At 43.4% G+C, this 22,355-nt stretch overlaps 2 protein-coding genes across 2 annotated transcripts in view; both read left to right on the plus strand.

Annotated features, from left to right (window-relative positions):
- Positions 1-3,883: 3,883 nt before the first annotated feature.
- Positions 3,884-22,355, plus strand: part of LOC308331342 (receptor-type tyrosine-protein phosphatase U-like) — a 265,106-nt gene continuing 246,634 nt past the window's right edge. Inside the window, exon 1 of the mRNA XM_080786751.1 lies at positions 3,884-3,898. The gene's annotated coding sequence lies outside the window, so the exon portion shown is untranslated. The remainder of the gene's footprint in view (positions 3,899-22,355) is intronic.
- The window catches only part of LOC308331341 (receptor-type tyrosine-protein phosphatase U-like), a 121,798-nt gene continuing 103,391 nt past the window's right edge, over positions 3,949-22,355 (plus strand). Inside the window, exon 1 of the mRNA XM_080786749.1 lies at positions 3,949-4,120. Coding sequence (XP_080642875.1) covers positions 4,027-4,120 — 94 coding nt within the window. The 5' untranslated portion in view covers positions 3,949-4,026. The remainder of the gene's footprint in view (positions 4,121-22,355) is intronic.

Raw genomic sequence — 22,355 nt, forward strand, 5'->3', positions numbered from 1 at the left:
CCCCGTGGGGTGTTGTGTAATTGCTCGGTGCTGATGAGCCCAGTCATGCTTAAAGGACCACCTCGCAGTACAATTATGCCCATGGAATTATGCCCAATTATGCCCAAAGGTAGTGCCCAGGACGGGTGTAACACTTTAACTTTTTTCTAGCTGAGTTCAGCTGATCGAAGTCAGCCAAGAAAGAAAAGTCAGTCATCTCCTTGGCGATCAAGTTTTCCAGCTGCCTGAAGATGATCTTAGTGTCTATGTCATTTGCCTTTAGGTTTGAGCCTTTGAGGGTTCCACAGTGAATGTGTAAACTTACACCTTTCAGAGACAATGGCACAAATCATGTTAATTTGCCCCATCCTTCTCTGTCTTTTTTTTGTAGACTGTATAGCCAAAAGCATACTCTGTGGTGTAACTACTATGTGAGAATGTTCAGTCAGAATTACAGACTCATTCCCAATGTTCAGCCTTTGTCTGATGACCCAATTCTTCAGACTCCACCTCGCCCCCTACCACTTCTCTCTCCTTGTATTCCTGCCTTCTTGTGACCTTTGTTCGATTCATAGTATTTAATGTGCGGATATCATTACAAATATTAAGAATAGATAACATGTTGTTTAGACCAGTGGTTCCCAAACTGTGGTGTATATGTATATGCAGAATGCTGCTCATGTTCATATGTGTGCATACATGTGTAGGAAATATATGTCTCTATATAACTTATGCAATTTATATTTCCATGTGGGGGTGTGCGTCAGCTAGGTCGGAAGGTAACACCGTAACAGGGGGTATCCTTGTGTCTTTAAGGCCCTGGCCTATATTGTTCTCTTTGCACTCTACTTATGTGACTATTTACCTTATTGTTTGACAAGAGTTCATTCTTATAATACCTACTTTGATCTTGACTGTAAGTCGCTCTGTATGAGTGTCTGCTAAATGCCCTATAATTGTAAATTGATATATATACAGTATAATGGGCGATGGCAAAGAACAATGGTGTGAGTATTATATTGTTGCCTGTCTTGGAGGGGAAATGGCAATAGTTGGTTCTCATGCCCAGTCTGTGACAGCTCGCTGTTCCTCCACTTATGAAAATAAATGCTGACGAGCGGGGAAGCGTCTGGGTAGCACGGGTGTGTCAGCAGAAAGAGAGATGGGGTTTTTTTTCGTGCTGACAGGCCAATGAGCCTAGTTTACATTGAGATGCATGACACAACCCAGCTTTCTCCAACCCCTGGGCCACCCATGCAATCTAGCCCTAGTGCACAGCTGATAGCAGGGAGATGCGACACTGCTGGACCGATTGGCATCCAACTCTGCACGCACATTCCCAGTAGGCCATGGAAGCACCTCCACCACTCCAAATATCTCATTGTGGCACTATTTCTGGATGTTTCCATTTTGGTCTATAACTTGACTTGAACCCTAGGTCTTACAATAATGTTTTCCCCTGGATTCGTTCCCAATATGTGCCATTTTGCCTTTCTTTTTTTTTAATACACATTTTTCTACTACTCCCACAAATTTGGCCCAAAGCTCACACAAATCAGTACACATGATCATGAGTCATGTGATAAACATGTAGGCCTATAATACAGATTATTTTCATATCCCATTCCAATTGGCTGATTACCTTTCATATTCCTCCTGTCTTCCCACAAAAATATCCCTTTTTAAAAGTGTTTATATGCATGTGCTGCGTTGCGTATAATGTGCTTGTGCTTTAAATGTGTGTAATTAGAAACAAGGTCGCCTAGGTAATATTTGCTCAACAGCTACACTAGCTGCAGGCTATTTTTCCTTTTGACAATTACATTTCCCATCTCAGGTTTATTGGGAAATTGATGTGTGTTATATAATAGGCCAAATTAAGCTCTAAGAAATTACATTGTTGGTTCAATATAAAAACAGCTAACTCAACAAGGAAAAATACATTTTAAGACTGTAATTGTATAGCGTAATTTTCAGTAATGCTCATTGTTAGTAGAACTGGCTGACACAGTGTAATGTGAAGATAAACACGTATTATTGCATTATTGTTATTGAACATTCTGCTCAGTATTTACTTTGCAGGTTTCAGGAAAGTCAGCAAATAATGAAAGCTTTTGTGTAATCAATATTTTTTCCCCGAAATGAATTTGATCTTGATGTATTTACTTCAAGTTTCACAGTGTTGTAGCTAATGGGCTACTTGTAAAGCTGCCAGAACTGCTGCCCTTCCTTCTGCTCTGCTTGTTCTGTGTTTTTGCATCCAGATCTTTTTCTATTGGATTCCAGGAAGTATAGATGACCTGACCTGATCTGCCTGATCTCTCTCTCTCTCTGTGTGTGTGTGTGTGTGTGTGTGTGTGTGTGTGTGACTGTGTGTGTGTGTGTGTGTGTGTGTGTGTGTGTGTGTGTGTGTGTGTGAGAGAGGGACCTATATTGATCGTGCAGTAGTAGGCCTACAGCAGTTGGAAACACTGCATTGGCTGTGCAGTCTGGTACACTCTGTGAATGTCCGGTCCATATAGTGCATAAAACCTGCCCCATCAAGTGGGTGATGTGGCGCCACATCATCCACTTGATGGGGCAGGTTTTATCTACTGAATTATCTACTGAATCATCACATTTTCAAACCTATATGCGCATATAGGTTCGAAAATTTGATGATTCAGTAGGTTAGTAAAATAGCATGAGACATGCAGCAAAACTTTGATAAATGCAATATGCTGTTAAACAAAAGGAACAGTGGTTTACAGCTCCAATGATGCACGAACTGGGGCCCTAATGGATAATAATGCCTATTGCCTACTGTACAAGTGTGTCACGTACCACCAACAGAAAATTTAACACATTAGAGCTATGGTTCAATATAAATGAGACGAATAACCGTCGAAGTCCACACTAAATATCCATAATGTATAAATGATGGATATACGGCCGGGGTCAGATAGGCCGCCTTTTCGGGGAGGGGTCAGAATATATTATGGACTTTAGACTGTTATTCGTCTCAACTGCTCACTTAACTAACTAACTAACAAGCTGTAACTGTCCCAGAACGAGAGACAGTGGTTGCAGGTATAAACTTCAATTATATAAAATATGGTTTTTATGATGATCATACTTGGATAAAAAGGTTGATTTCATTATGAATAAATAGAATTTAAGAATGGCAACAAATATGTCAAAGGGTTATATTACAAGGTAAAAAATACACCCTTTGAAGGGAGTCACATGATCAGAGTTGTCATGTCATTCACATGACGTCACCTGTCAGTAAGGGTCAGAGGTTGAACGGACTTCCTGGAGAAAAGTTGTATGTTTTGGGAACGTCAGAGAGAGAGACGATATTAATCAATCTGCACATGGTTCAAAGGCGCACACGGTACATATTCTTTGTGATTTCATTGTGATGTGTTGTTGTGGATTGTTCAATATTTCTGTAATGTAGAACTATGGACTTTTGATCAATTGAATGCACGTGTGTAAGGACTCAAAAACTGAACAAAATGTCATTGTTTCCTTATTATAGTTTTCACGGTGTCTTGGTCACTGGAGGAGTTGAAAGTCGCAATACAAATAAAACCAATATCAGACATCTGTATGATGCGTGGACATACTCGAACCTGTACAGCTACACAAGCAATTTAGAACATAGGGCATAGGCTATATACGTCGCTGCTCTGCTGTTCTATGCATTTGTTATCTGATAAATTCTGTTCAGCGGCCACATGAGGGCGTCGTAGGCCCTGATTGGTGGAGTCCTGCTTGTGAAAGTAAAGTAGTGGATCTAGAGATAGAGGTGGAATTGTATCCTGTCTGTCGCAGCCTCAGGACTGTAGGAAAACAAGCTATTTTTGAATTCTTCCAGCTTGCCTTGTACACTGGAGACAAACGTCCACCGGGTGTGTGTGTGTGTGGAGGAGCCGTGCCGAACTGGACCGTAGCGGAGCGTGTGTGGAGGCGGGATTCATTTATTTAACAATGAATGGACGCTGACTGACTGAGTGCAGCAGAACTTGGATTTCGTCCCGTTTGTTCAGGTGGACTTATTGAATGTTCCATAAACATTTCAACATGTATGCAGCAGCCTTCCTACTGATGGTGACCGCACTGAGGATTCAAGCTGACAGCCTGGAGTCACCAACAGGTACTGAAACTATCCTCACTACTCTACCTCACTACACTCCATATATAGTACCAGTAACGCGGTGTCGCTTAAGCTTGCTGACAATTATTGACAAACTTACCGTATATTGTTCGTTCTTAGCGGCAACTTCCGATGGAGACATATGGAATGTAAAATTATAATTGTATTGTTAAATAAAACTGCATCTATCTATCACACGCAGCAATTAAGACATGCACATGTGAATTGTATTAGTCTAAGGTTTGGCGTAAACTTCACAGTCCATGCAGCCCGGTGCGGTTGGTAATTAATTAATGACACGTACGTGTTGACCACGGTACCACCGGGAACACAGACGTTGTATTGTGATTGATGATGTGGGGGTAAATTGTCACCTGCAGTCTGCAGAGTGTAACCGTAACGTGTGCCCCTGCACATACTCTGAGTCTGGAGCAAGTGTAGCCCTGAAACATGGAGCAAGTGGTGAGAATGTGGTCCGTGTGAATGGAGGAAAAAGTGGAGACATTTGTGCCATAACTTTCAAATGGATATGGCAAGAACTGGCATTAATCAGGATGAGTTGAGTTCAATGGCTGTATTTAATAATTATAGCCTACATAAATATATGTATGTATATCACTCAAATTCTATGGCTGTGTATATGGAATACATGACAATGATGTAATGTACACACACACACACACACACACACACACACACACACACACACACACACACACACACACACACTCCTCCTCCCAGGCTATTGCAGTGTTTCGTTTCGTTTATTTATTTCTCCCAAGAACCTCATAAGTTGTCCAGCTGCAGGTTCTCTTTCCCCTGGGGAAGGCAGTGCAGAGCTGGCCACATGCCAACGCATCCATTCCCTAACCTTTGATGAATGATGGTGATTGACAAATTTGACACAATCTTCACTCTGCAACTGTTTGGGTGTAAATTAAGGTCCCAGGCTGGCATCTCAGTCCTGGTGATGTGCTGTGCTGTTTTAACCACCCTCTGGCTCACGGTTGTGATAGAGCATCTTTACCAAGCAAGCAGTCAGCTATTATTTTGTCATACCTTTAAGCACAATGACACTTTGGTAGAGGTTTGGATTGTGATGTAACACCAGATATTGGCGAGATGTCTTACTCTGTTGCACCATTGATTAGAAATTGATAATCCAAAATAGTCTCGTCATTGACTTACAATACATTATGTTGAACTTGAAATAGGTCTCAACGTCACTCTTGATACATAAACGAACACTAGCAAAGCAGATTTTGCTAATATAGTGTATTAGTGTGACAAAACCAAGTCTCGCTTTTAGGTCTAACTCTCTTGGAATGAAACAAATATAATTAAATATTGTCTCAGAGAAGAAAACATAATGTTACAGAGTCACCGACCTTTCCAGGCTATAGTAATCCCTGGAATTCATAGACCCAAGTTTAATAAAGTCAGACCCTGTCACGTTGTTTTGAGTGAAAAAAAGAGCACAGATACAGCTCTGAATGTTTGGGGACTCCTGTGAGTGCCGTAGCTATGAATAGTAACGGTATTGGGGGGGGGGGGGGGGGGGGGTGGACACATGGGAGGTCAAGAGGGAGGAGCTTGGTTTGAAGTGCTTTGCCAAACGCTGCATCCGTGGACTTCCTTCGAACGCCCTCGGGGGGGTTCCCCCATCTCTTTCCTTGGCTCCTTCAGTCAAGCGTCAAATTATGCAAATTATGCTTCTAATGTAACAGTAACTGTTTGTTGAGAGTTCTGTATTTGCACAAAAATCTACGAGATCTACAATTTCTTTGCCGAACATAGCTATATCTACAACAAGACGTTGTGAGATCAGCTATTTTGGCTGAATGTTTGCCACAGAATAGGAATGGATGCTAGGGTTCATGTGGTTTAAGGTTGTACTTTATTGTTAAATCTTGTGTACAGTTACATAAGAGTAAAACGTATTACTTGCACAAGCAGAGCGTGCAAGTACTGCGATCGGCTGGGTATGTATGTATGTCGGTATGCTCCACCAGCCAGTAAGGGATCGGATGGGTATGTATGTATGTCGGTGTCCTCCACCGACATACACAGTGGTACAGTGATAAAGTGCTACAGTGGTACTGCAGTTCATGGCTGGGCCCAGGTTAAATGAATGAATCCGTGATGTAGGACGTGACGTAAGGTACCACAAGTACACTACAGCACGAGGGCTACTATGATAGGAGCCAACCAATTCACCAATTCAATTCTTCACACCCATTGGTTGCCGTTTTGTGGTTGGACAAAAATCCTTTCTCTAGTCTCCATCCACTACCATGAACATAATGTTTTTCAGTTGCTTCGTATTGATATTCTCTGCATTCAATTCTTATTTTCAACTTGTTGTCAGTAAAGGAACATCACAGGTGCAGCATGGTGACTGGGCATATCATGTTTGTTTTAAGTTTTTTCCAAAAATTATGTTTTAGCAAATTCAACATAAACAAGGCGGAATCAGGGTGGAACAAGGCAGAAAGAGCCTGTTGGTTAGTCAGTCAGGGACCAATCAGAAGTCTGACAAATGGTGAATCAACGCTCGAGGGGTACTACCCGAAAGACTTTGTCGTTCTTGTCTATGGCTTCAAAACGCCACAAAGCAACTTCCATTGAAGTGAATAGCAGGGGGGCGGGGATATCGCTCCTCCTTTGACCTCCACAGTGAGTGAGTTACTTTTCTGGAGTGAAATCCTGTGTGTTTGATGAAGTGTAGCATGCAGTCCTGTTAGCTGGGCTGTGAAGAGCTGTGGCGAGAAGGTAGCCTGCAACAACACGCACACACACACACACACACTTCTCCTGGGTTACAAAGTGGAGTGTGTACATTAAAGGACAGTGATGGAAGATGGCTGTGTTAGGTCCATTGTTTCATATAACGATTTAGAATTAAATAACTTGCATTCATCTGATGCAAAAGGTACTGTAACGGTACACTACTAACTCAATTTCAATCTCACAACTATGTGATTAACAAAACCTCTTCAGTTTTTTAATGTTGTCCTGCATTATGCTCAAATCAAGTACTGTACAATGATCAACGGCACACCCACCCAAAGTTTGAATTAAAATTCTCATATTAGCATACCTTGATGAGATGGATTGCATAATGTTTTCTCCTGACAGTCTGTGATTACTGAAGTGAACATGTTTCAATATATGTCAGCAAAGTGCACACACTTCAGCATTTGATTGAAGCACTTTGAGTCAGTGAGAGTTATTTTAAAGAATGTTGGTTGTTTAAATTGGGCCTAATGTTTGTTGGTCAAGCATGCAACAATTGCACAGTATTTCAAGGACAAACTGAAAATGCTGTTTTTAGTTAAAGGCGATGTAGTTATAATTTGCATTGTGCATTGTTGAGTAAACATATAGCCTAATAACGACTTGGTCAATCAAGGTGCTGAACGAAGCATGGACTTTTTAAGTGTCTGCTTGTTTGCATACTGTATGCATATTATCCGAATGGGATGTCATGCGTATGCGTATGTACGGTTGGTAATGATAGACAGTGCAGGCACCACACATTCATACAGTAGCCTACTACTGCACATGGGTAGAGGCTGTATTAGAAACCTGGTACTGACGGTAGCAATGAGTACGTCTTCACAACGTTCTGCTGATGATGCTGATTAGTCTGGAGCGCTACTTGCCTGTCGTGTCAAGTCTTGTGACTTACGTGTCATGTTGCTAATGGACCTGACAGCCTTGGTCCTGGCCCTGCGGGCCCTGGTGCTCAGGGCTTCTTCTTGGGATCCGTCTGTTTCACTTCAGCTCCAGGTTTTACCAATGTGTTGCTTCTTCACTCAACGGCAACAAATCATTATTGAGCAGATGGAATTATGCCAGCAGCGAACACTCTGCCTATCAGAAGGTCTCTCCATTTTTTATTTATTCTTGAGTTAATTTGCTTTGTTTTAGACATGCTCGCTTACTTCGTTGGTAATTTAGAGGTACCTGCCTGGCTTTGCAGGCGTCATTAGTGCCCACTGCTACCTCAACGTCTAATGTCACCTCATATAGCACCATAATGCTGCAGCCCTTGGTTTATGTTCCAGCCTTTAAAAACTCTTAGTCATTTCAAGTGAGCTGTATAATGACCTGCTACTCAGTGTAGAAATATAAAAGAACCACTGAATAAAAACTCCTCTTTGTAAAAGGCACACATCAACTGCCTCTGAAGTCAACTGCTCTAGTCTAAAAGCACTGGCTTATCCCTCTTCTCAGGTTGGCATCCGTGACAGATATGCAGAGCTCTGCTAAACGTATGAACGCAGAGCGCTGGCTGGGCTACACTTGCTGCAGCAGCAACAAAAGAACGGGGAGCTGAAAAGTGTCCAGACTTTTGAACTGTGTGAGATGTGCGTAGACATCAGACAGCCAGAGCTTCACTTTCCACCAAGTTTTATTCTTTTTTAAGAAGTCCCCAGAGTAGGAAATCAAACTTTCCTCTCCTACATGGCTGGCTCTCTGCTCCATCGTACCACATTCTCCACATAGTACTTTCTCTTTGTGACAATGCCTCTTTGAGACCAACCCACACCAGAAGCTGGCCTCAGTGCAGTCAGTGCCAGTCACTCTCCTGTGCTCAGGCAATTGTCCAGACTATTTACTGGCGTGAAACGCCTGGTCAGGCCTGACTTGTGTGAAGAATGTCATTAGAGAGAGAATCCCACTGATCTGCAAAATGTCACCTGGTGGGAACTGTAGGGAACGAATGCTTTTCTGTTTTTTTGCTTTCGCCTATATTTTTGTATTTTTTATGGAGGGACAGACAGTAGGCTGGAAATGGGGAGAGAGATGGTGGGGTGACATGCAGTAAAGGCCGTCGAACCCGCGGCACACGGGCACACTACCAAACTGGATTACCAGCCATTACCAGTTGTTTTTCGCACCCTCTCTTCGACGTTAGACTGGGCAAGCTGTCTAAACTGACGCCGGTGACACACACACACACACGGGCGTGCGTGAGGCTTTCTCTCTCCTCTCTCGTCTCATCTCAGCTGTAGATATCACACTTTAATAAGCAGGTGTTTAAAATGATCAAACCTTTGAGCCTCAGAGCGTCTCCATGGTGCACTAGAGCAGTGTTTTTCAACCGGTGCACTAGAGATATAGTATTAAAAGTTTTGATTTGAGGACCTTGAAAGTAAAAGAGATTGAAGGAAAAAAGGGGGCTTTGCGTCCCTCAACACATTCTGTTGAATCATCTGTCTTGTCGAGATGAGTCGTGATGATTCCCCTTTGTGCACAGCATGGGGGTGGATCGGAAGGGCGGATATGCAGTTTTTTCAGTTTAGAACTCCAGAATTGCACTTACTCTTGTCTCAGGCTCTCTGTTTGCATGTTGATTAGCATGTTACTAGGCCTGTGTGACTGTCTGTGGTTTACAGACAGCTTGTCTCTTTTGGCCAAATGCAAATAAATACCTCATACTAAACTGCAACACAGAACAATGTTTGTGTACTGTAGTGGAGAGATTTCCTGAAAAACAAAGAAAGTGGCAGTTTATACGAATGTGGTTGGCTTTCGAGACACGGATAATGTGCTCATTAGTATTAGTTTACCTTTTTATACCAGTCTGCTTTGCACCGCCTCCCTTCCCACAACCCCTCACACTTGTTTGCCCTTTGGTCCCATAGAAAAACTAGTGGAGAGTGAAGTTTGAGGTATGAATCTTCATTGTACCAACACGCATCGTCTCTTCCACTCTCAAACCCTTCCACTTACTTAACCTGTGAACGCCGGACATATAAATGCAAAGGCTCACATTCATGAGCAGGGAACCGGCACACATCATCTCCTGCATGCGTGATGAATGAGCCACCAGTGGCCACAGCGGTTTAAACATTCACGGTAGAATGTGCTCGGATGATTGGAAATGTACCCTATGCCTCTAAGGCGCGCATTTAGTTTTTATGACACGTATTACCAGTGGTGTAATGGTGATTTTTTCCCTCTGTACCATGGAACGTCACACGCACGCACACGCACGTGCACACGCTACACTGTATGTGCACATCGCGGCAGGCGTGATGTGCGCAGAACAGAGCTAGCCTAAGCCTATATTGTTTATCGTGTATGAGAGTTTTAGACACACAAACACAAAAGTAGAGTTAAAATAATCAGCCAAACTTCTTTACTGCACAGTAGCGAAACTAAAAAGTTTGCTTTGGACTATTGTGTTCTTTGATTGTGGAGGAGGCATTCTTGTTGCTGTGTAAGTGTTGCTTATGAGAAGTTAACGCACGCTCAGGTAAACAGTTAAAGCTGTTGTTATGCAAAGTAGTAGCCACTTGAATTGGGCAGGATTCTTGACATGGTGTGAAAATAGGGGGGGGGGGGAGACGCCCCCCACCAGTAAACCTAGACAAGTCAGCACTGGGTACTTTGTGCGTCTTGGAAAGTCTCGTGACACGAGGTTAGTTGCGTCTTCTCTTGAATCTAGGGGGACGCGTTCTAGTGTACACGCTAGAACGTACAGTTCCGTTCCGTCCCTGTGCATGCACGTCAATACATTGCTGGTACCACGGTCGGACCCACGGTTCTCCAGAACCACCACAAAAGGCTCTGGTCAGACTCTGCCAGTGGGCCTAATCAGCCTAAATCCCCTCACCTGTGCAATTTCCAGCCTCTGCCTCAGCCAATTGATTGCCATGACAACCCCACACCTGGCAATTGATTACTTAACCAGTCCACTTGACAGATGGGTGCTATCTATGACAACGGGTATTGCATACTACAGAGATCTCCATATACAGTATGGGCACAAAAGGGACACAGACAGATAGTTAAAACAAGTTGCATCGTTCCCAAGTAGGCCGGTGGCCGACGGGCATGTACAGGTCTAATAAGTAAAGTGTAGGCTCAGCATCCTGTGTGAAGGGAGGGAGGGACGGACAGACATAGGGAGGGGTGGGCTTAGGGCTATCGATTTCATTAGACAAAGCTGTCAGGAAACAGCATGGAAATCAGCTGGTGGTCCTACCCCCCCCCCCCCCACTTCCTTCTGCAACTCCCTAATTCTCTTCCCCAGATCCCCAACTCCATAATTCACTTGGTCTCCATATTAGCCTTCCTCTTCACATGTCGTGGCCCTGTGACCTCCTGGGTCTGCAACCATAATGTCAGCATCAATGAGCAGGTTAGAGAGAAAGAGAGGGAGAGGGGGAGAGAGAGGTAGAGAGACCAGACAGAGATGATGATGCAGGGATAACCCCAGCAGGCATTAACAACAGCAGGCGGGTCTACTTTGTTGCCCTTGTGTAAAAACCTGGACAGTTGGCATATGTTGTTGTGTGAGATCTTTAAGCACAGGCTCTGGAACGTTGACCTAGAAAAGTGATGAGAGCAGCAGAAAGCTTCCTGCTAACTCAATCAAAAGATTGCATGCCATTGGTTGCTTTTTTTGTTCATCCTCTTCTCTCGTTTATTTAGTATTTAGCACTTTTCCACCATTTATGTGCATTTATGAAGCTGAAAAGAAATCCTTCCTCTGCAGTAAGAAATGGCAGCTCCACAGAGACTGTGTAGGCAAGTTATTTGTCACACACACACACACACACACACACACACACACACACACACACACACACACACACACCACTCCAGGAGCATTCTGTTTAAGAGGAAGGAGAGGATGAGGAAGGACAAGGAGAACGTCAAACTCAATCCTATCCTTCATTTTCTGTTCTTTGACCCACACCAAACACCTCATAATTCGTACACTCATATAAATCTCCACGGCAGGTCTCTAATCACATGCAGGAGAATGTAGGACAGGTTTATGTATTGTTTTCATATCGCCCCAACCCCCACTTTGTACCAAGCTGGAATACCTGCTGTTCATTGAAACTGTCAGTCGGAGAGAGAGAGAGAGAGGGCTAACAAAACGGTTTAATGTGAAATACATTTGTGTTGTGCTGTAGGAAGTACGCTTTCTGCATAAAGCAAACAATATAGCTGCAAGCAGCGATAAGACAGGGCCAAGCAATAAAATAAATCACACCCGTTATGAACTGAGCAGTGCAGGCTGCTCAACAACACAAATGGTAAAATGGTGCATTTATATATTGCCTTTATCCAAGGCGCTTTACATAGATTGTGCATTACATTCACCCATTCATACACACATTCATACACCGATGGCAGCGGAAACCATGCAAGGCCAACCAACCAGCACATCAGGAGCAATTAGGGGTTCAGTGTCTTGCTCAGGGACACTTCGACACTAACTCTGGGGGAGTCCGGGTTTGAACTGGCAACCTTGCTATTACCATCCAGCCACTCTACCCCTGAGCCACCGCTGCCCCTACACAGCTGGCTGCAGTTATAGTTGTAGTGCTCAGTATGACTGGCTCTTTCAGGCTGCTCAACAATGCCACTTTAGGTGACCCAGTGGTATTGCAGCTGTACCCCAAATAGACCCGCTTATTGTGCGTATTGCATAGTCTTTTTCTTATTGCTGCATTCCTTGGCCCCTCGTATTGCTGCTTGCAGCTATATATTTTTTGTCTGCAATTTTCATTGGCTCATTAAAAAATGAGCCAAACAATTTACTCACAATTTTTGTCTGTGTCCAAAGTGTAGACATTTTGGTGCAACTGTTGCAAAATGACTCTAAAGGTCAGAGGTCAAAAGTCAGAACACGAAAGTTGTTCGGCATGAGGAGATGCAATGTATGTAGAAGTTTTATTGCTGACGATCAAGCAGTTCATGAGCTATGCCTGTTAAAAGTTTGCATTTTCAATTGAGTCCTATAGCGCCACCCTTTGGCCAATGACCATGGGCTGCGCATCCTCACTGTTTGGCATAGCCCTCTACCATATTGCCAAGTTTTGCAAAAAAGGAAAAAAAGACTGCTACTGTCTGTGATGTCTGTGATGTCATGGACACAGGTCTCACTGCTGGATTACTACAATGACCATAAGGCTTTGCTGCACTCACCCTACTTTGTAGAGAGGGAGAAGGCTGTCTTACTGGGACAACATGTACTCCAGGAAGGAAGTGAGACCAGTGTGACATCACTGGCACTTTGAAATACTAAAATATCTAAAAACCCCAGGAAAGTGTTTCTTGTCTCCCAAACATCATTAAAATAAGATCTGGTGGCAAAGGGGGTGAAGTGGCCCTTTAATTATGTTGCCATTTCAATATGCTATGGAGAAAACACAATTTCAAGCCAGTGTCCTCGTATCTCGTCTTAAATCAGTGGCATGTGAAATCCTTGTTCAGTGTGTGTGGGGTGTTGTAGCAGGAACTTGGAGGGGGAAGGAGGATGTCTTTCTAGCTAATTAGGCAGCTGAAATCATCCTTTGTGAAGGCGTGTTGAGGGAAGGCTTCTGGGTTCATCGGTTTTGTGATTTTGGTTCTGGTTTCAGGGTGTGGGTCCATTGAAGGGTGAGACCTGCCGGCTCCCGGATTAATTCCGGTACAGTGACTATCTGCTCCAGTGACGGGGCGCTGCTGCAGGATTTAAACCATGTCTGCTTTCATTGAGAGACGAGAGCACAGAAGCAAGACCACCCCCCACGCCCTCATTATCACAGAGAAGGAGGCGCGGAAGTAGAGAAAAATAAGATGAACTGACAACATGTAAAAAAGAGGAGAGGAGGTTATGATTGAGCAGAGAGTTTGTGGTTGATGGGGGGTCAGGTGAGGGTGGTTACTGTATGGGGAGTGAAGCATAGAGAGCTAGTTGTCCTGCAGTGTGAATACAGGGGAGCCACTGTCCCCAGCTGCATGGTCCCTGTGGCAGAGCTCCGTCTGTGGGACTATCTGTATCAGAGCAGAGAGGGAGACGCACACCTCTAAACATGCAGCCACGTCCTCATGAATGTGCAATACGACTATACGACTATTTTAGAGACCATTTAGAAGAAGTAGGAACAGCTCAATTTTCCAAGGTAATGCACTGTGAAGTCAAGTTTGACACCATCACATGCACACATGGACTGAATTACTCCGTGTGGATATATCCTTGCTGACTATGTTTTATGAGGATTGAGAAAGGCATAGAAGAAAGAGAACACGTGAGTGAGAGAGAGAGCGAGAGAGCAACCTATATACAGTATTTTCATGGCCCGTCGCCTTGATCCTCTTTCTCAACTCAGAAATACTCTAGGGAGGCAGTTCATTTTTCCAAACGGTGTCTATGGAGTATGGACTGAAGCGATAATGAAAAATGTTCAATGGATACAAATCCTGCACACTGTCTCTCTGAGCAGCTTCAGTTCCCTCAGGACCGTCATGTGTCTTGATGAACATGTGATAGTTAGCAGGGTAGTAGTCAGTTTTCCATCTGCACCAATTTATTTGCCGAAAGCTTTTACAGAATGTTTGCCCCAGAATTGTGTGTGTGTGTGTGTGTGTGTGTGTGTGTGAGCGTGCGCGCGCACACACACACACACACACACACACACACACACACACACTGTAACTATGTTCACACTGTTTCTATATGTTCAGTTAATGGCCCCTCTTGTGACTGTGGGATGAGCTCAGCTCCTATTCTGGGACATCAGTGATCAGTGTCCTGAAAATCTCAACTTAAATATAAAGTTGACACGGTGGCAGGCGGTGCATGGAGGGAGGAGACATCATCCTCGTCTGCTGTCTCGCTCCGAGGTTAGTCATGATGAATGGAGGAAGTCAAGAGAACGGAGAGTTTACCAGAGCTATATGATGACCTTGCAGCGAGCAATCGCTTGATTGATGTATTGTGTGTGGATTTGAACCCTCACCTCAGGACATACAGTAGCAGGTTAAGTTCAGCCATCACCTTGGTATTACCTTGATACCACCCAGTCCCAGTGTGTAAAATCACATATATACCGGTAGTATATTACTGTATGAACAGATATTATTTCTGTCTTCTGTGTGACTTATGTAGGTGATGTGAATACCAATACAACCCCCACCTACATTAGTACATAATAGCTCATATCCTATTCTCTATGTGATTTGACCTTTAAACCCCTGTCCTAACTCTACTGAGTTGTGTACAGTTTGTGGTAAGGATTAGATGTGTGGGAGCTTATTGTCTCCCATGCCATTATGTGTCTGGGTGTCTAAACAGGATGTCTGATGCAGAGAAACGTGTCTCAGTGGAAAGTACCTCCATCAGCCCTGGACCGGTACCATTATTGTCATGTCAACCTTCATTCCCTTACTGCAGGTGTGTCCAAACTTTTTTCAAAGGGGGCCATATTAGAAAATATTAAAACACCCAATAAGGGCCAACTACATCTCCTCGACTGACATAATGTGCCTTCGGACTATAACAAAGTCACATACATCTCATTTAATGTGCTGCTCTGAGGGCAGCTTTTGAATTCTGCTTTCAGGGCAGCTTAATTAAAGGTTATACATACAACCATGTTAATTAAATTCCAATGTAAAAATGTTTGGGTAATTAAATTCAGGTATGAAGCCAAGGGCCTTGTTATTATATACACGCACACACACACACACACACACACACACACACACACACATTCTGTAAAAGCTGCTGAGCAAGAGCAGTGTGCAGGATTTGTATCCATTGAACATTTTTCATTATTGCTTCAGTCCATAGATTCAGTTAGATAATAAAAAAAAGAAATCTACGACTGAGCCGAGACTCTAAATCAGACAGACATCTTTTCAGGACTCTTGACAGCCACTCTTCCTCATGCAGAACAAGGTTATGGCAGCCCATTTCCTGCTTATTTAGGGTCCAAATTCTAAAATAGTTGAACCATGCAGTTTCATTATAGTGTAATGTGAGAAATCGTCACCTTTTCTGACAAAGGAGATTAAAAGCCTCTAGTTCTCTTCAGAAATCAATTTTAGTTATTTTATCAGAGAATCCGGCCAGAGGCTTGAGATGATCTTTATGTCCCTATCTCCAGACAGAGATTCTCTTGCCGCAATGTGTCCTCATTAGAAATACATTGTAGATGGATTGACATTCAGTTGCCAAAAGCAGCAGCACAGCAGTAATAAAACACATGCCGGGCAGATACAGAAAAGAGAAGATAACATCTAAGGCTAGCAACCAATAGGTACATACTGAGTGCGCGGAGCGACCATGCTCGCCATTGTATAGCATATCCCTCACCAATGTAGAATAGAATAGAAGGGGAAAGAAGTACGAGGACATGAAAAATGACATGAAACAAGCTAGAACCTGCCAGGTCCAGATTTGTTAGATTTCTGTTTTGCTTCATCTTAAATGAATGAATAACAGTGTGCTACTAAGCAGAAGACTCTGGCGACCAGATCTATGCTGTCGTCAAGTGACAACAGTGACCCCTGTGTTCCGATTAACTTGACGATTAATTATTCTCCCCTGAACAGTCGGGGGGGGGAAACAGTCTTTCACATCAGTGTGCACGTCTGCACGACTGATGTTGGTGGGAGGGTCTCCGTTAATCACTGGTGGAATCTTCAGTCTTCAACTGGAAGTATTAAGTGTCCAGACGGAGCAGTTAGTGTCCAGTTAATTAGCCCGTGGGCGCTGACACTCCATTATCTGTGTAGTGGCTCACTGGCTCCTTTACGTAGAAAGGAGCCAGTTGAGGCGGTTCAGGCACCTGGTAAGGATGCATCCTGGGCGTCTCCTCAGAGAGGTTTTCCAGGCTAGCCCAGCTAATAGACCACAGAGCCAACCAAGGACCAGGTGGGGGGAATGTATCGCCATGCTGGCCTGAAAATGCCTCGGAAACTCCCAGTTAGAGCTGGCCAGGGAAAGTAGAATTATCTGCTGGAACAGTTCAGAGAGAGAGAGAGAGAGAGAGTGAGAATTTGGGGTTGACGTCAGCAAGGACATGCGGTCACAACGGGTTCCCAACGCCAAATCAAATAGGTTCAGTTCAGGTCCGAGCCGAGTCTCCTGAGTAGGTGCGTCTGAAGCCTGTCCTGGACAGGACAGGAGTCTCCGGACGTAAAAACAAACCACACCACCACCACATACTCTTCCTTTCCCCACACTTCCTTTCCCCTCCATCAGGCGCCTGGCTGGCCAGGGGGATGCAGTATAGAGAACAGGATTACTGCATGTTTTTTGTGAGTGTATCTACCCTAGGGGACACAGGGAGAACATGCAATGTGATGATATATTGTGCTGTCCTAGTAGTTACAACCAGGAGCTGCCAGGGAAAAAGACCCAGAGATAATGATCCTCTCCTGGGACAATTAGTTTTAACCGAGGAGGGTGTTGCATTTTTCCTTATTTTTGTTAATTCTGCCTTCCTCGTTGGCTGTTCCACGGGGCAGGTCATTAGTAGAATGTAATTACGTCCATGTCATTGTTTAAGTGACAAACTGTTAAATTCTGGAGCTGCAGATACAACTACTGTATCTACATTTGAAATGCCATTCTCAAAACATTATGTTCTCAGTCTCTTCTTATAATGTCCCAGGTGTGTGTGGGTGTTTTATTACTCCGGCAGTGAATGAATGGCAGGTTCAAATCTCGACACTAATTTCCGATACCGATGACCTAAAAAGAGTCAAATAATGACAGATATATCGGCCCGACTCAATCGGTCTATCTCTACTTCATATCAGTGAACCACATTGGCAGAACACTATGCTTGAAGAAGGCAGGACAGAGAGAGATGGAATTGTAAAAGCTGCTCATTGTATGGCTGAATAAATGTAAATCAATAATTCCCTCCACCTTCAGGCTTACTACAGGGTCCGTGCCATAGAATATATATAAATGTGAGTGCAGCATGGCAGTCCAGTCAAAGCCACCTGCTCCCATTAAACTCAACCCTGAAAAGGGACAGGTATAGGTAACATTGTCCAAGTGCTGCTGACAGAGATTAATTGAGGCTGATGTGGCCCCTGATGTGCCCCCTGGGGCCTCTCTGTGTCTCTGGCCTGAAATAAACTCTGAGAGCCTTTTCATTGCCGAAGGTAAGAATATTTCATGAACAAAGAAGCTGCTGCCGATTTGGAAGTGACGGCTAATGGCCTCAGATGTTACATAGCAGAGAAGGATTGCAGATTGGTTTCCCTCTGCCAACAGCATCCACAGACTTGGCAATCTGTGCCGCTGAGACGAACCAAGTGCCACATTAAGTCTACCCTGACTGGCACCAGGAAGAACTCATTTATGAAATAGGAGAAAACAACATTTTAATGTAGTCACAGGTGGCTATGCTGGAAAATGAGACACATCAAACTTTAGTTACATGCATACTTAGCTGGGGTTTCCTTTTCACATTGGATTTCTTTAATTCCCCTCTCAGAACATGTCATTCAAGACAAACACAGGTCAAGTATTATTATAATTATAATTATAATTTGTTTTTTGCAGCTTGCAGTCACGTAGCAGGGCTTTGTGTAGGCCTACATAGTTTCAACATACCAGACACCGTTTGTATAATATGCAAGGTAGTTGCTAGAATGTTGGAGAGTACAGCCACTAACAAATGCTACACCCACTACTGTGGAAAGTTGGAAACCAAGTACTGTCACATTTTGATGTATCTGTCACATCATCTGTCACATCACACACTGACGAAGATGTGATCGATGCATCGAAACGTTGTCATTTTATTGCCTGCATCATGTTGAATAAAAAGGCTTAAACTGTCTGAGCTGCTCCAGTGCCTTCCTCCTGCCTGTTTATAGAGTGACTTGTAACTAGGGATGCCACAATCAGATGACCATCAGCTAAATTGAATATTTGACAGCTCTGTCGATTATTTCGCAGGTCACTAATATGGGCTGATCATGGTGTACAATTGCTAAATGTATGGTTCCTTCAATTTACTGCAGGTCAGAGAGGCTCAAGGCATTTTTACTAAATCCTGTCTACCCTTGAGAGGGTAGAAGATCGATGGAAGAAACCACCTAACTCAATGTTTTAGGTTTTAGATTTATTTTTGGGTTATAAATCAATGCTATTGATTATATTAAAGGTTCACTCAATTGAGCGTGTTTAATTTATTTATTTATTATAGTTTGTACCAATAATGGAAGGTTTTATTCATGTACAGTACAGTACAGTATGTCACATCTATGTTTTTAGATTAGAAGTAATGACTTTACTGTATTTTTTTAATCCTCGTTGTCCTTCAACCCTTCTGTGTATGACGGTTGTAAGCTATTAAATTAATCAACAACCACCTAGACAAACTGCTATTATTAAAATCTCACAGCCTTCTGTTACAGACTTGTTAAAATCCAACAAGAACAGTGACAGTGACACATGCATGAAAAAACACCTTGGACTTCATCACTCCTGGTGACTTGTGAAGTTCACCTCCACTTCCTCTCTCTGCTAAATGTGTCTGTGCTCTCTTTCTGTAATTTCACTCCGCCAGCTGTGTAAACCCTGGGGGTCCTGGACAGTTTTACATTTGAGATTTTGCAGGAAATCAGCAAGGGATGGAGGGTGATTGGAGGTAATCAGACACATGTTGGCAATATGTCATCATTGACCTTCTGATGAGGGGTGATGAGTTGGTGGCTGTACAGAATGGCCTCCTGACAGCAACGTGCACAAGACTTTTGACACTATACTGTAGCAGGTTGTATGCAGAGAGACATACAGACACATGTTTCTTTCACTCATGACCTTTCCACATGTGGAGCAGGTGTGTGTTGAAACTAATTGGACAGTTCTTTCAGTCGTTTCAGCCTTTTTCTGGACGACCAACACATAACGGACCACCAGGCAATTCACTTCACTTCTCTGGCCATCTGTGATACACACGCCAAGTGTTAGGTTGATCGGTCAGACGGAGGGGGGGGGGGGGACAGACAGACTCACAGAGATTTCATGCATTATTACAGATACATACAGACAGTATCTTACTTCCCCCTTGCTCTGGGGGATCCTTGGACCCTAATTATGCCAATGTGAATTGCAACTGCTCTTATTTAGCCCTTTAATTGCATGTGTGCAGTCACAAACACATTTATGTTCTTTTATTTCTTCTTTTTTTTGCCTGGTTTGTTCTACTATTTCATTTTATTTAAGTAGCGCCTGGAGAGAAAGGAAGCATGAGGTCAGTCCGATGCTCTCCCCAGGTTGGCAGAGGGAGTGTAGCACCCAGGATTACGATTAGACAATTGACACTGGGTGAAAAAAATGGGTTACAAAAATCGTGGGATCAAATTTTTGAAGTAGAGCTTGGAGGAGAAGAACACATACCGGTAAATGATTGCTACATAAACTATTCGAGAACGAGAGATATAATATAATATGTAATATTTATCATGAATATGGAAATAATGGAATGAGCAGCCCCGAGAGTAATATTTATCTTCAACTGAGCTTTAATGTTATTGCTTCTTTAGGGGTGAAATTGAAAGTTTTCTTACAGTATATCGAAATCTACAAAGATCAAACAAAGATCAAAGAAATATCAAAGGTTTGTGTTTGTGAGGAATGTCTGCCCACAATGATGAAGTAATATTCTTCTGTTCTCTTTTCCCATATGTTTGTGCACACTCTTTGTTGTATTATTTTGTTTTGCCATAACTATTTGCTTTTTATTGGAGCCAAACAATGTGGTCAGTGGTGTGTGAGGAAGCGGTGCTGGGGCGCTTTGTGTTGATTAGACCTCTGGAGGCTTTCTGATAATGCTGCTTTTCTTTATACTAGTCTCTAAGATGATGATCATGTTAGTTTTCACTCCACTGTACGTCTGCCAGGCACAACCCCAGTTGTAGCTTTTGTGCTTGCAGGCGTGTGCACACACAAGCACACACTGCACATGCACATGCACGCACACACGCACGCACGCACACCAACTGCATGCATGGACACAAACACAACCTATATGCCCACACAGACACATTGGATGTGCAAGCCTGGGCTGATTCTTCTGTCACGACTCAAGTCTTAGGTGGTATGAAGGTAGTATTACGATATATAGCAGTAGGCTTTTCAATAATGTTAAAAATACAGACGGAGACAACTTTTTTCCAACTACAAAATCTGTTTATTATATACATAATTTTATTCAATCTATTGAAAAAGTACTCTTATTTCTTATCTGTTAATTATTCTATGGTTCATACGTTTTTAAACCCAGCGAGACTTCTCTAAGTGGGTTAATTGCATATTAGACACAGTATTGTAGGCTTGACAATGTCATACATGCTACAATGACTTCTATCACCAGCAGCTCAGCTTTTAAATACCGTCATTTACCGTATGCCCGTATGTGAAGTGATAGGAATGTATGAAATAATGATACCACCCAATCTAATGAGAAGGATGGGGAGATGGAACTGGAAGGATGAGAGAGATGAAAGTGGGGACTCGGGAGAGGAAAGAGGAAACCACTGCTCTCAAGGCAAAACAAAGATGTTCCTTCTTGTGTTGCATGCTTAAAAAGATCCAGGAGGGAGAGAGAGGTGTGGGAGTTAGTGATGTGAGACCAGTTTGACTCTCCAATCCCCCCCTCGCTCTGGCTCATTTCCTCCATGGTTAATTTCTCCTTCCGGCTGCTTGTTCTGCTGCTACACAGGAGGCCTGTGGTCATTATCACCCATGAGTGCTGCTCCTCCGCTGGGCTTTGATGGGCCGACTAGTGACACGGGTCCTTCTTGTCACGCTCTGTGCACCGCTGCCTGGCTCCAGCCATCTGCTGGTGGCTTCATGGCTCGTCTTGTCACAGTGAATCTCCTATCGAGGTCGTGCTGCTGAGACCACCTCCATCAGAAGTTTGATGCTACTTGGAAGGTGCTGTTATTATCTTCAAGACATTTTTCCACTCATTGCCGTCGACGCGGCCACTCTGAACAAGACAAGAGACATATGGGTGCAGAGATGCACCCTGCCTTCTCTGCACCCAGAGGGGAAAAGTGGTTGACATGGAGCCCAACACGTCTGTCTGTGAATACATGCAAACACAGGGGTGCATACACATACAGTATGCATTTGCAAACAACAGACACATACAGCAAAAGTCTGTGCATACATTACTTTAATGATTGATGTTATTAGTGGGCTCGCTAGCCAGCAAGCACACTCATAACATATTTATTTCTTATACCAGATCCACTTGTGGCCAGGTGCCAAGTGGTGCTAAACAAAGAACACGCTGATGTGTTTACTGTGTGACCCACGTTCTGTTGCCAGATCTTATCAAATCCTGGCAGCTCTACAGAGTGTGTGAGCAGTTAAATATGGATTGGATATAGTGGGCCAGATAGAGATGATTAAAATATTATCGTTACAGCAGCTTAAGTGTCATACTAGTTATTACCCTAT

Source organism: Protomyctophum bolini (genome assembly GCF_963924005.1).
Source record: "Protomyctophum bolini genome assembly, chromosome: 17".
NCBI classification, from domain to species: Eukaryota; Metazoa; Chordata; class Actinopteri; order Myctophiformes; family Myctophidae; genus Protomyctophum; species Protomyctophum bolini.